Genomic DNA, 10,151 nt, shown 5'->3' with positions numbered 1-10,151 from the left:
AAAACAAACCAATCCCAGCGTGACCTGACGCTGCCTGCCACCTCTATTCTTTTCCTCTTGCTCATTTGCATCGGGCATCTGGGCTTCTTTTCTGCTCCTGTAGATGCCAAGCGGTTTCCTCCAGGACCATTGCACATGCTCTTCCCTGCCCGAAATGGACTTCCCACACCTCCCGCCACAGCTGGATTTTTCTCATGTTTTCTCATGTTTCAGACCTCAGTTCACGCATCACCTCTGCGGAGAAATTCTCCCTCACCCTGTGAAGGGGGCTCATCCTCCTCTGCACTGCCTCGTCCCGCCTGGTTCTCTCAAAGCAGATATCACACTCAAAAATCAGCTTGTTATTTACTGAACTGCTTGTCTGCCTGTTCTCCTCCCCAACTCATGCCGAATCAGAACAGAAGCTCCCTATGGCAGGAGTCTCATCTTGTTCATTCTCAGAACCTAATCTAGTTATTGCACATAGTGGGCACACAATCAATGTTGTTAGAATGAATAAGTATGAAGGGGCCGGTCGAGGTGGCTCATGCCTGTAATCTCAGCACTTTGGAAGGCCGAGGCGGGTACAAGAGTTTGAGACCAGCCTGGCCAACATGAGGAAACCCCGTCTCTGCAAAAAATACAAAAATTAGCTGGCTGTGGTGGTGCAAACCTGTAATCCCAGCTACTCAGGAGGCTGAGGCAGGAGAACTGCTTGAACCTGGGAGGTAAAGGTTTCAGTGACCCAGAGGTTGCAGTGAGCCAAGACTGTGCCACCACACTGCAGCCTGGGCAGCAGAGGGAGGCTCCAGCTCAAAAAAAAAAAAAAAAAAAAAAAAAAAAAAAAGGTAAAAGGTATGAATAAGCATCAAGGAAGGGAGATTTTGTGATTTGTCACCTTTTCATGGAAATCCTACTTAACATTGACATTTTCTATTTGATGATATTTCTATAAGAGGCAATTGAAACTGAGTTAATTTTTAAAAATGGGGCTGGGCATGGTGATTCATGCATGTCATCCCAGCACTTTGGGAGGCCGAAGTAGGGAAATCACATGAGGCTAGGAGTTTAAGACCAGCCTGGGCAACATACAGAGACCCCTGGCTCTGCAGAAATAACTTTTTTTTTTTTTTTGAAGTGAAAGGTCTCACATATTTATTACTGAACCCAGGCAACCAAAACCTTTTTTTTTTTAAAACATGAATAATGGAAGCACTGTGGGTTGTACTAACTAATGCCTTCATAACAGATACAGAAAGGAATCTGTTCAAACGTCTCCCGATAGCTTGGTTTAGTAACACTCGATTGTGACCTTCGGACAGCATGAATACGTGTGCCAATCGCATGTGTGATTTCTGACAGACCAAGCTTGGTTCTTCTCCACTGTCTCCTTGTGGAGTTGTACCTGATTTTATTACCAGTTTTCATCCGAATCCACTGGGGAATGGGACGATTTTGCTTTCGTTTCTTGGCCAGGAATCGCTTAATCCGGAAAGTCTTGTGAGAAGACATGGCAAGAAACGGAGTAAAGCACACACCACGATGGCGGAGAAAGGAAGAGACCAGAAATAACTTTTAATTAACCAGGTACGCCAGGCGCGGTGGCTCATGCCTATAATCCCAGCACTTTGGGAGGCGGAGGTGGGTAGATCACCTGAGGTCAGGAGTTTGAGAGCAGCCTGGCCAACATGGTAAAACCCTGTCTCTACTGAAAATACAAAAGATAGCCAGAGATGGTGGTAAATGACTGTAATCCCAGCTACTTGGGAAGCTGAGGCAGGAGAATTGCTTGAATCCAGGAGGCAGAGTTTGCAGTGAGCCAAGATTAGGCCATTGTACTCCATCTTGGAAAAAAAAAAAAAATGAACCACACGTGGGTGGCGGCACATGTCTGTAGTCCCAGCTCCTCAGGAGGCTGAAGCTGGAGGAGCACTTGAGCCCAGGAGATAGAGGCTGCAGTGAGCCATGATTTCACCACTGCACTCCAGCCTAGTGACAGAGCTACACCTTCTCTCTAAAACCAAAAAATAAAAATAAAAAAGAAACAACAAAAAAAGGCCAGGCATGGTGGCTCACACCTGTAATCCCAGCACTTTGGGAGGCCAAGGCGGGTAGATCACCTGAGATCAGGAGTTTAAGACCAGCCTGGCCACCATAGTGAAGCCCTGTCTCCACTAAAAAATACAAAAATTAGCCCAGCGTGGTGGCAGGTGCCTGTAATTTCAGCTACTTGGGAGGCTGAGGCAAGAGAATTGCTTGAACCCGGGAGGTGGACATTGCAGGAGGTGGAGGGGCAAGAGTAGGAGCAGGACATCTGGTGAGGAGCTGCCACATCAACATCTTTTGATCACTCCAGGCCACGTTTTGAGCGGGGCCTCTGCAAGAATGTGGCCCAGCCTCAGATGCCTTAATTCCGACACTCAGTGCTGGTGGAGGCCCTGTGTGGTCACACTGTGGAGGCTTCTTGGGTAAGTGTTGGCTCTTCAGAATCAACATCTTGGTTCATTCCTTTGATGTTGGAGACAATGACCTGTTTCTCCTCATATGTCTGCTCAAGATAGTTACAAATTTAGTAACGATGGGGTTTCACCATGTTGGCCAGGCAGGTCTCGAACTCCTGACCTCAGATGATCAGCCCCCCTCAGCCTCACAAAGTGCTGGGATTACAGGTGTGAGACACTGCACCCTGCCCTTCTTCCATTCTTGCTCAGTTTTTCCCTTTCTTCTCTCTCTTTCTGCCTCCTTAGGCTGGCTGGAATGCAGTGGTGAGATCTCAGCTGACTGCGACCTCCAGCTCCTGGGCTTAAGTGATCCTCACAAAAAAAAAAAATCATTTTTGGAGCAATAGAGTTTTGCTATGCTGCCCAGGCTGGTCTTGAACTTCTGGCCTCAAGCGATCCTCCTGCCTTGGCTTCCCAAAGTGTAAGGATTACAAGAATGAGTCATTATACCTGGCTACTTTTTTTTTTAACAGAGAAGAGTCCAAGAAACACTATCTCTGATAAAAACACCAGCTAAACTCTTGAAGTGTTGCTTTTTTCCACTCTCCGTTTTTCCCTTTCCTTGTCTCTTAACATCAAATTTCACTGAATGCCTCTAGATACAACTTTCCAATTCTCCTTTTTTTTTTTCCCCCTGAAGACAGAGTGTTACTCTGTCTCCCAGTCTGGAGTGAAGTGGAGCAATCTCAGCTCACTGCAACTTCTGCCTCCTGGTTTCAAGCAATTCTCATGCCTCAGACTCCCCCAAGTTCCTGGGATTACAAAGCGCCAGCCAGCATGCACTTGTAATGGTTAATTTTTGTATTTTTAGTAGAGACGGGGTTTCACCATGTTGGCCGGGCTGGTCTCGAACTTCTAACCTCAAGTGCATGCCTGTAATCCCAGCTACTTGGGAGACTGACACAGGAGAATAGCTGGTACCCGGGGAGGGGGGGGAGGTTGCAGTGAGCCGAGATGGCACCATTGCACTCCAGCCTAAGTGACAGAGTGAGACTCCGTCTCTAAATAAATAAATAAATAAATAAATGCTTTTTTTTTTTTCCCTGCCACCCCAGACTTCAGGAAAAGGAGTTTGGAGCTGGGTCCAAGGATCCCAGACTTTGCCCTCAATTGCAAACAGAGTGGAACGTCTCTTAGCTCAGGAGTTTGTGCTGCTCAAGAGTTTGCACAATCACAAAGTTGAGAAACACTGCTTGCTAAAGAGGTGTAAAAGGCAAAGGATGAACCAGTTGTCCTCTGAAGTGGATACATTTCTATTCTATTTTGGGCTAAGATCTTGGAGAATCAGGCAGGGAACAAATTTTGCTGGTTTTCCAATTAGAGACCCCCTGTGGTAGGAGAGGCTCTTCTCTATCTGATGAGTTAACTTCCTCTCTTTGGTACCCAATTTTCTCACGTTTAAAATGAGGGAGCCAGGCACCGTTGCTCACACCTGTAATCCCAGCACTTTGGGAGGCCAGTGTGAGCGGATCACAGGTCAAGAGATCAAGACCATCCTGGCCAACATAGTGAAACCCTGTCTCTACTAAAAATACAAAAATTGGCTGGGCGTGGTGGTAGGTGTCTGTAATCCCAGCTACTCAGGAGGCTGAGGCAGGAGAATCTCTTGAACCTGGGAGGTGGCGGTTGCAGTGAGCCAAGATCACGCCACTGCACTCCAGCCTGGTGACAGAGCGAGACTCCATCTAAATAAATTAATTAATTAATTAATGTAATTAAATAGGGAAGTAAAACCACGCGTCCCCTAGGCTCCTTTCCTGTTAGTCTTTCTATGAGTTAATTAAAGAGATCTGTTTTCTTATAAGCATACATCCAAAAAGTTACTCAAGGTAGGTTTTCCATGTTTTCTGGAATCTTGTAACTGCCCCAAATGATGTGGGAGTATTTGGAGGAGCAGCTCTTCCTTGCTTCCTTTATTTTTCTTTCAGAGATGAAAGCTCTCCCTGCCACCCAGGCTGGAGTGCAGTGGTGCAGTCCTGGATCACTGCAACCTCAAACTCCTGGCGTCAAGTCACTGTCCAATTCCAAGCTCTGGAGTAGCTGAGACAGCAGGCACAGACCTCCATGCCCAGCTAATTTTTAAAATTATTTTGTAGAGACAGGGTCTCACTGTGTTGCCCGGGCTGGTCTCAAACTCCTGAACTCAAGTGATCCTTCTGCCTCAGCCTCCCAAAGTGCTGAGATTACAGGTGTGAGACATGGTGCCTGGCCCTTCATTGCTTTTTAATAACCTTAATTACCTTCTTTTGAATATCTTTAGAACTACAATGTTTTTGTCTTTTGAGGCTAGAGTTGAAGCTGATTTCCATAAATAGTCATTTTAAGTCAAGTCTTTTGAATAAAGTGAATGGCCAGAGATGATGACACAGTTTTGACTAAAACAGTTTCTGAGAGAGCACACTGTGAACTCTAAAATGTGCATGCCAGTCACGGGGCCACAGTTCACTCTTCTTGCCAAACTCAGAATTGCAAATGAAAATTATTTATTTATTTGTTTATATTTATTATTTTTTGTTTTAGACGCCCGCCTTCCACTTCAACATCCTCAAGCCCTATGTGGCGATTTTCAACAAGAGCGTGAACATCATGCACGTGAGTCCCTTCAACTCTGGGTCCAGCTGGAGCCTCAGGGCAGAGGGACCACAGGCGTATCCAGTCTGGAATTTTGGTTATGCTTTGGGGCCAATGCTCTTCCTCTCTGGGGCTTGGCTTCCATATCTGTAAAATGGGAATAATAATCTCTACTTAAAGGTGGTAAGATCATGTAATGGAGTCATGTCCCTGGCACACAGTAGGTCTCAGAAGGTGTGAGTTTCCATGTTTCTCTCACAGAAACCCTTCAAACTCAAGAGAGTAAAAACGAAGATTGCATAGTAGCAATTGCTGAGTACAAACCACCTCAGAACCCACTGGTTTAGAGCAATAGTGTTTATGATACCTAGCATGTCTGTGAGACAGTTGGCTGGTTCTTCTGCATGGGGACGGGATCACTCTTGGTACATGAGCAGCTGTGGGTCAGGTGGGCAGCTTTGCTGATCCTGGCTCAGCTTATTCACTTGTTTGCCTGGGGCTTCAACAGCTTCAGGTCGATCTAGGATGGCCTCAGCTGTGATACCTGGACTTTTTTCTCCATCTGTTTCTCTGCCTCCAGGAGGCACCCTGCTGTTCACACGGCATAGACTTGGTTCTGAGAGACTGAGAGGAGACTGCAATGGCTCTGGACATTCTCTCTGCAATGTTTCCAAGTTCGACCAGGCTGACGTCAGTGCAGACTCAAAGGGGCATAAAGCAGGCCCCATCTCTTGATAGAAGTTGCTGGAAAATCATAGTGCAAAGTGTGTGAATACAGGGAGAAGTGAAGAATTGGGAGTTGGGATTTTGTGAATTGCTTAGGTTGTTTTTCTTACTTATTAACAAGCTGGTGAGCTAGCTTTGTTAATATTTCATAGATTCTGCCAGGAGATATGAGAGTCCTGGGTCAGAGACAAAGGGTGATTTATTACTCATGGCATAGCAAGCAGCATGTTCTTGGTTTGCCTCATTTCTCCATCCCAATCCACAGGGTGCCACAGAGAGGTTTCAATAGCTGCCTGCTCATGCAGTGCCTTGCATGGGAGGAAAAGAGCCCTAGGCTCAGGGAAGTGCTTTTATAGCAAGCAGAAGCAGGCTGGATATTGGCCCAGGGGAAGTCATTGTCTTATCTCTCAATGTTGTCTGCAGACACAACTCTGAGAAAGAGCCCAAGTAAGAACAACAGGGTCTTACATTCTTGGCATATCACAACAGGGAGATATATATATACACACACATATAAAATCTTCATGTATATAAATATATATAAAGTATAAAATATATTTTAAAATAGGTTTCATTTTAAATAAATGTATTTTATGAAAGTGTACATATGTAAGTTCTGGCATACATGTGTAGAACAAGCACGTTTGTTACATATGTACACATGTGCCATGGCGCTTTGCCCCACCCACCAGCCCGTCATCCAGGTTTTAAGCCCCTCATGCATTAGGTATTTGTTCTAGTGCTCTCTCTCCCCTTGACCCCCACCCCTGACAGGCCCCAGTGTGTAGTGTTCCCTCCCACAACAGGGATACATTTGAAATGAATTTATAGCAAAGAAGATGAGTGAAACCAACATTTACTGAGCACTCACCATACCCCAGAAACAGGGCCATTTGCCAACTCCATGATATATGTTTTCAAATTTAATTTTAATAACTCTGTGAGGTTATGGTTGGTTTTGCCCTATTGCAGAGGATGAAACTGAGGGCGGGAGAGATTAGGGAGCTCGCCAAATTTCAACCAGATAGTAAGTGGGCTAGAAGTGGTGGAGCAGCGACTGTACCCTGGTTTATCTGTCCCCAGAGCAGGTTGTCCTAACTGTTACTGAAGATTTGATAGGTGGAACCTACGGGAGTGCAGGAGGTTGACTAAGAGCACACAGACCACAGGAGGCTGAGCTGGGACTTCATCCCAGGTCTCTTGACTCCCAGCCATGAGTCTTTACCTCCTAATAGTAACAGTCTCCGCTCCTATGCAAGGCTGGTCCTCCCTGGGGATGGGTGCCTGGGGCAGGGGAACAGGAGGATGATTGCGGGGCATCCATCTTGATGTCTGGGTCTGGGAAGGGGCTCTCAGGAGGCAGTTCACAACTTCAGCTCTGTTTTTTTTCTCTGGCCAGGACAAGTGGCAGCGCCTGGCCTCAGTGGGCACCACAAGACTAGACATGTTTGAGCACATCAGCCTCATGACCTTGGACACTCTGCAGAAATGTGTCTTCAGCTTTGATAGTAATTGTCAGCAGTGAGTCCTTCCCTTGGGCCTGAGAACTTGGGCTGCGATCTCAAGGGAGTAGCTTGGAAAGGGATGACTGACCAGGGTAACCAGAAGTGCCTTCCTGAAGGAATTGTGTCACAGCTGGGCTTTGAAGGGTGGGGAAGGCGAGACAGGAAGCATGGTCCTTTCAAGTAGGTGGAAATAGCCGAATATAGGCAAAAAGGCTAGGATGAGGCAAGCATGTGTAACAGGCAGTAGAAATGAGGTGGTAGAAGTAGACGGGGCTAGATTTCAGGACACTGAAAATCAGGAAAAGTGGCATGAACTTTATCAAGAGGTTCCCAGGAATCTTTTGAAGGGGCCTGAGCCGATGACAGGTGCAGTCACAGCTGAGGTCTGCCTGTCATGTAGACACTACATGGGGCTGACATTGGATGCAAGTCGGTTATGGTGGGGGCTGAGCCAGAAAGAGTTGGAAGATGGTGAGGTCTGAGTTTTGTGAACAGTGTTTGGAAGGAAGAGTCCAGACTGGATAGCGGGTGTGAGACACAGGAGAGAAGCATGGTGTGCAAGCTGTGCTCTGGGTACCTAGGTGCCTGGAGAGAAGAGAGTTTGGAGAGTCAAGTCTCCTGGCTGTTTCTGGATGCTCAATTTCCTGATGGGCAGTAGATTGTAGCTGCTGGTGAGAGGTGCTCCTGGGACACTGCATATGTTGTTACCTCCATGCAGGAAGCCCAGCGACTATATCGCCGCCACCTTGGAACTCAGTGCCTCTGTAGAAAAAAGAAACCAGCACTTTCTCCTGCACTCGGACTTCCTGTGTTATCTGACTCCGGATGGGCGGCGCTTCCGCAGGGCCTGCCGCCTGGTGCACGACTTCACAGACGCCCTCATCCAGGAGCGGCGCCGCGCCCTCCCCACTCAGGGTACTGATGACTTCTTCAAGGACAAGGCCAAGTCCAAGACTTTAGACTTCATTGATGTGCTTCTGCTGAGCAAGGTGGGCTTCTCTGGGATGTGAGTTCAAGTAACAGTGGACATTTATGCCAATGTCAAATCAAAGAGCCTGGAGTCGATCCAGAGGGTGCTGGGAGCCATGGAACATGCTTGAAAAAGACAGGTCAGAGAGAGGTTTGAGAGTTGTTGGTGGAATTCAGCAGCAGGGGACTGCTACATTTGAGACAGTGGGGAGCCTGAGATTTTTCTTTACTTACATCTCAGTAAATTAGTGACACATTTCTATGCATATCTCTCTGTCTAGGTCTTTGTCTATGTCTATGATGACAGATGCACCAGACCCCTGGGTTACAGTAGCCCATTAATCATCCACAACAATAGCAGCAACCAGAGTAGGATTGTAGAGCTGGCTCTCCATTCCCATATTCCACCCAGGGGAACACAATGATTTACCTGTAAATACACCAGAATGCAGAGCAGAGAGGGGCCCTGCATTATTACATCTTGGAGCTTATATAGGACAGCTAGCAATCTGCCCCTTCTTCCTTCCAGGGCAGAGTGAGAATGAGACAAAGACAGAGAGGGAGAGAGAGGAAAGAGAGAGAGAGGTGTTTGCTTTGTTCTGGAGTAAAAACTACTCCACTCCAGGGAGACGTCATGCCCCTAGGTTTATAGGTTTGTGACCCAGATGCCTTCTGGAAAGATAAGAAGGACTAGCTGGGTTTACCACTCTAGAATGTGAGCAGCTATCCTCAGAGCAATACTTGATTTCCAACCTCCAAGCCAGATTGCCATTGAAATATGCTGTGACCCAGGTTGCAGTAACGCTTTACTCCAAAAGTCCTCATTATCCAGAAACAAGAAAATATCCATAGGTCACTGACTCTTCCCAGCAGGGCCACATAGGAGGCAGAGAAGCCAGGGGGTTGTCTGTAGGTGGTGGGCTCTGATGGTGGTGCCCAAGAGACATCTAGGAGTGCACGATGGGCTTGGGTTTCTGGAAGGAGGATGGATCTTCAGAAATTGTTTTAGGTTTGACTCAAGAGCCCTCAGAGCTGGTGTGATGTGGGGCGTGGGTATTGTCTTACCTTCTCTCCAGGATGAAGATGGGAGGGAGTTGTCTGATAAGGACATAAGAGCAGAAGCAGATACCTTCACGTTTGGGGGTGAGGGTCTCACTGTGGGACTGCAGTGGGGACAGGGGACTCTCAGTTCCAGCGACGTGATGGGTGGACCCTAGATTACTCCATTCTGCCCGTCCTCCGCTTCCCTGCCTTCTCCCCAGGGCCTGAAAGTATTGATGCTGTCCACCCTCTGGTGCTGAAGCAGCCCAGAAACCCAGTTTTGCTTGGCTGCCCCTCAGGCTATGACACCACGGCCAGTGGTCTCTCCTGGGTCTTATACCACCTTTCAAGGCACCCAGAATGCCAGGAACGCTGCTGGCAAGAAGTCAGAGAGCTTCTGAAGGACCGTGAGCCTGTAGAGATTGGTGAAACCTCCCCTGCACAGAGACTGTGCTGCAGGTATGGGGGTGGAAGGCTTTGCACAACCTCAAAGACCTGGGACCCAAACTTTTACTCAGACCATGGGAGCAGGTGAGGCAAGAGTTGGGCAAGGTAGACCTTTAATCCACCTCATAGACTAGAGTGTGGGCTTATGGCGTTTCTCCTTTCACCCAATTCGCCTTCACTTTCAATGTATCTCTGTGCTGAAGGCTCAGCTAGGTGTGTCAGACATTGTAAATCCTCCACATAAATTATAGTTTAACTGGAATACAGAGACCAGGCAGGAGGAGGAGAGGAAATGTACAGATATTAATCTTTTCTCCCTTATCAGAAGGAAAGGTGGCATAGGAAAGTTCATGCTTAATGAGCCAAAGAGTAAATCAGAAAACTGCAGGGGTGATGGTATGCCCATGGTGGT

The 10,151-nt window shown here is 47.3% G+C and overlaps 2 protein-coding genes across 4 annotated transcripts; one reads left to right on the top strand and one right to left on the bottom strand.

Annotated features, from left to right (window-relative positions):
- Window positions 1–1,094: 1,094 nt before the first annotated feature.
- On the top strand, window positions 1,095–9,663 carry LOC101049660 (cytochrome P450 4F11-like). 3 transcript variants are annotated; one of them, XM_074384471.1, is made up of 6 exons: window positions 1,095–1,566; window positions 2,336–2,447; window positions 5,001–5,072; window positions 7,177–7,298; window positions 8,001–8,271; window positions 9,328–9,663. In XM_074384471.1, the coding sequence occupies exons 3-6, from the start codon at window positions 5,067–5,069 to the stop codon at window positions 9,466–9,468; spliced, it is 540 nt and encodes a 179-aa protein (XP_074240572.1). In that variant the 5' UTR covers window positions 1,095–1,566; window positions 2,336–2,447; window positions 5,001–5,066; the 3' UTR covers window positions 9,469–9,663. The 3 variants fall into 3 exon arrangements, with proteins under 3 accessions (XP_074240572.1, XP_074240573.1, XP_074240571.1); XM_074384472.1 differs by lacking the exon at window positions 2,336–2,447 and having other exon boundaries at window positions 9,514–9,663; XM_074384470.1 differs by lacking the exon at window positions 2,336–2,447.
- Window positions 1,207–1,535, bottom strand: LOC120362683 (large ribosomal subunit protein eL39-like). Its single transcript, XM_039465732.2, has one exon. It carries the CDS (start codon window positions 1,489–1,491, stop codon window positions 1,207–1,209), a length of 285 nt encoding a protein of 94 aa, XP_039321666.1. The 5' UTR covers window positions 1,492–1,535.
- Window positions 9,664–10,151: the final 488 nt, after the last annotated feature.

Source organism: Saimiri boliviensis, chromosome 14 (assembly GCF_048565385.1).
Source record: "Saimiri boliviensis isolate mSaiBol1 chromosome 14, mSaiBol1.pri, whole genome shotgun sequence".
NCBI lineage: Eukaryota > Metazoa > Chordata > Mammalia > Primates > Cebidae > Saimiri > Saimiri boliviensis.
The sequence above is the reverse complement of the archived record's forward strand: the minus strand, read 5'-3'. Positions and strand labels throughout refer to the sequence as shown.

Coding starts and splice junctions, on each gene's coding strand:
- LOC101049660 (XM_074384470.1), top strand. Junction 7,299..8,000: donor TTTGATAGTAATTGTCAGCA/GTGAGTCCTTCC, acceptor ACCTCCATGCAG/GAAGCCCAGCGACTATATCG. Junction 8,272..9,327: donor ATGTGCTTCTGCTGAGCAAG/GTGGGCTTCTCT, acceptor CCTTCTCTCCAG/GATGAAGATGGGAGGGAGTT.
- LOC120362683 (XM_039465732.2), bottom strand. CDS start 1,491: ATGTCTTCTCACAAGACTTTCCGGATTAAGCGATTCCTGGCCAAGAAA.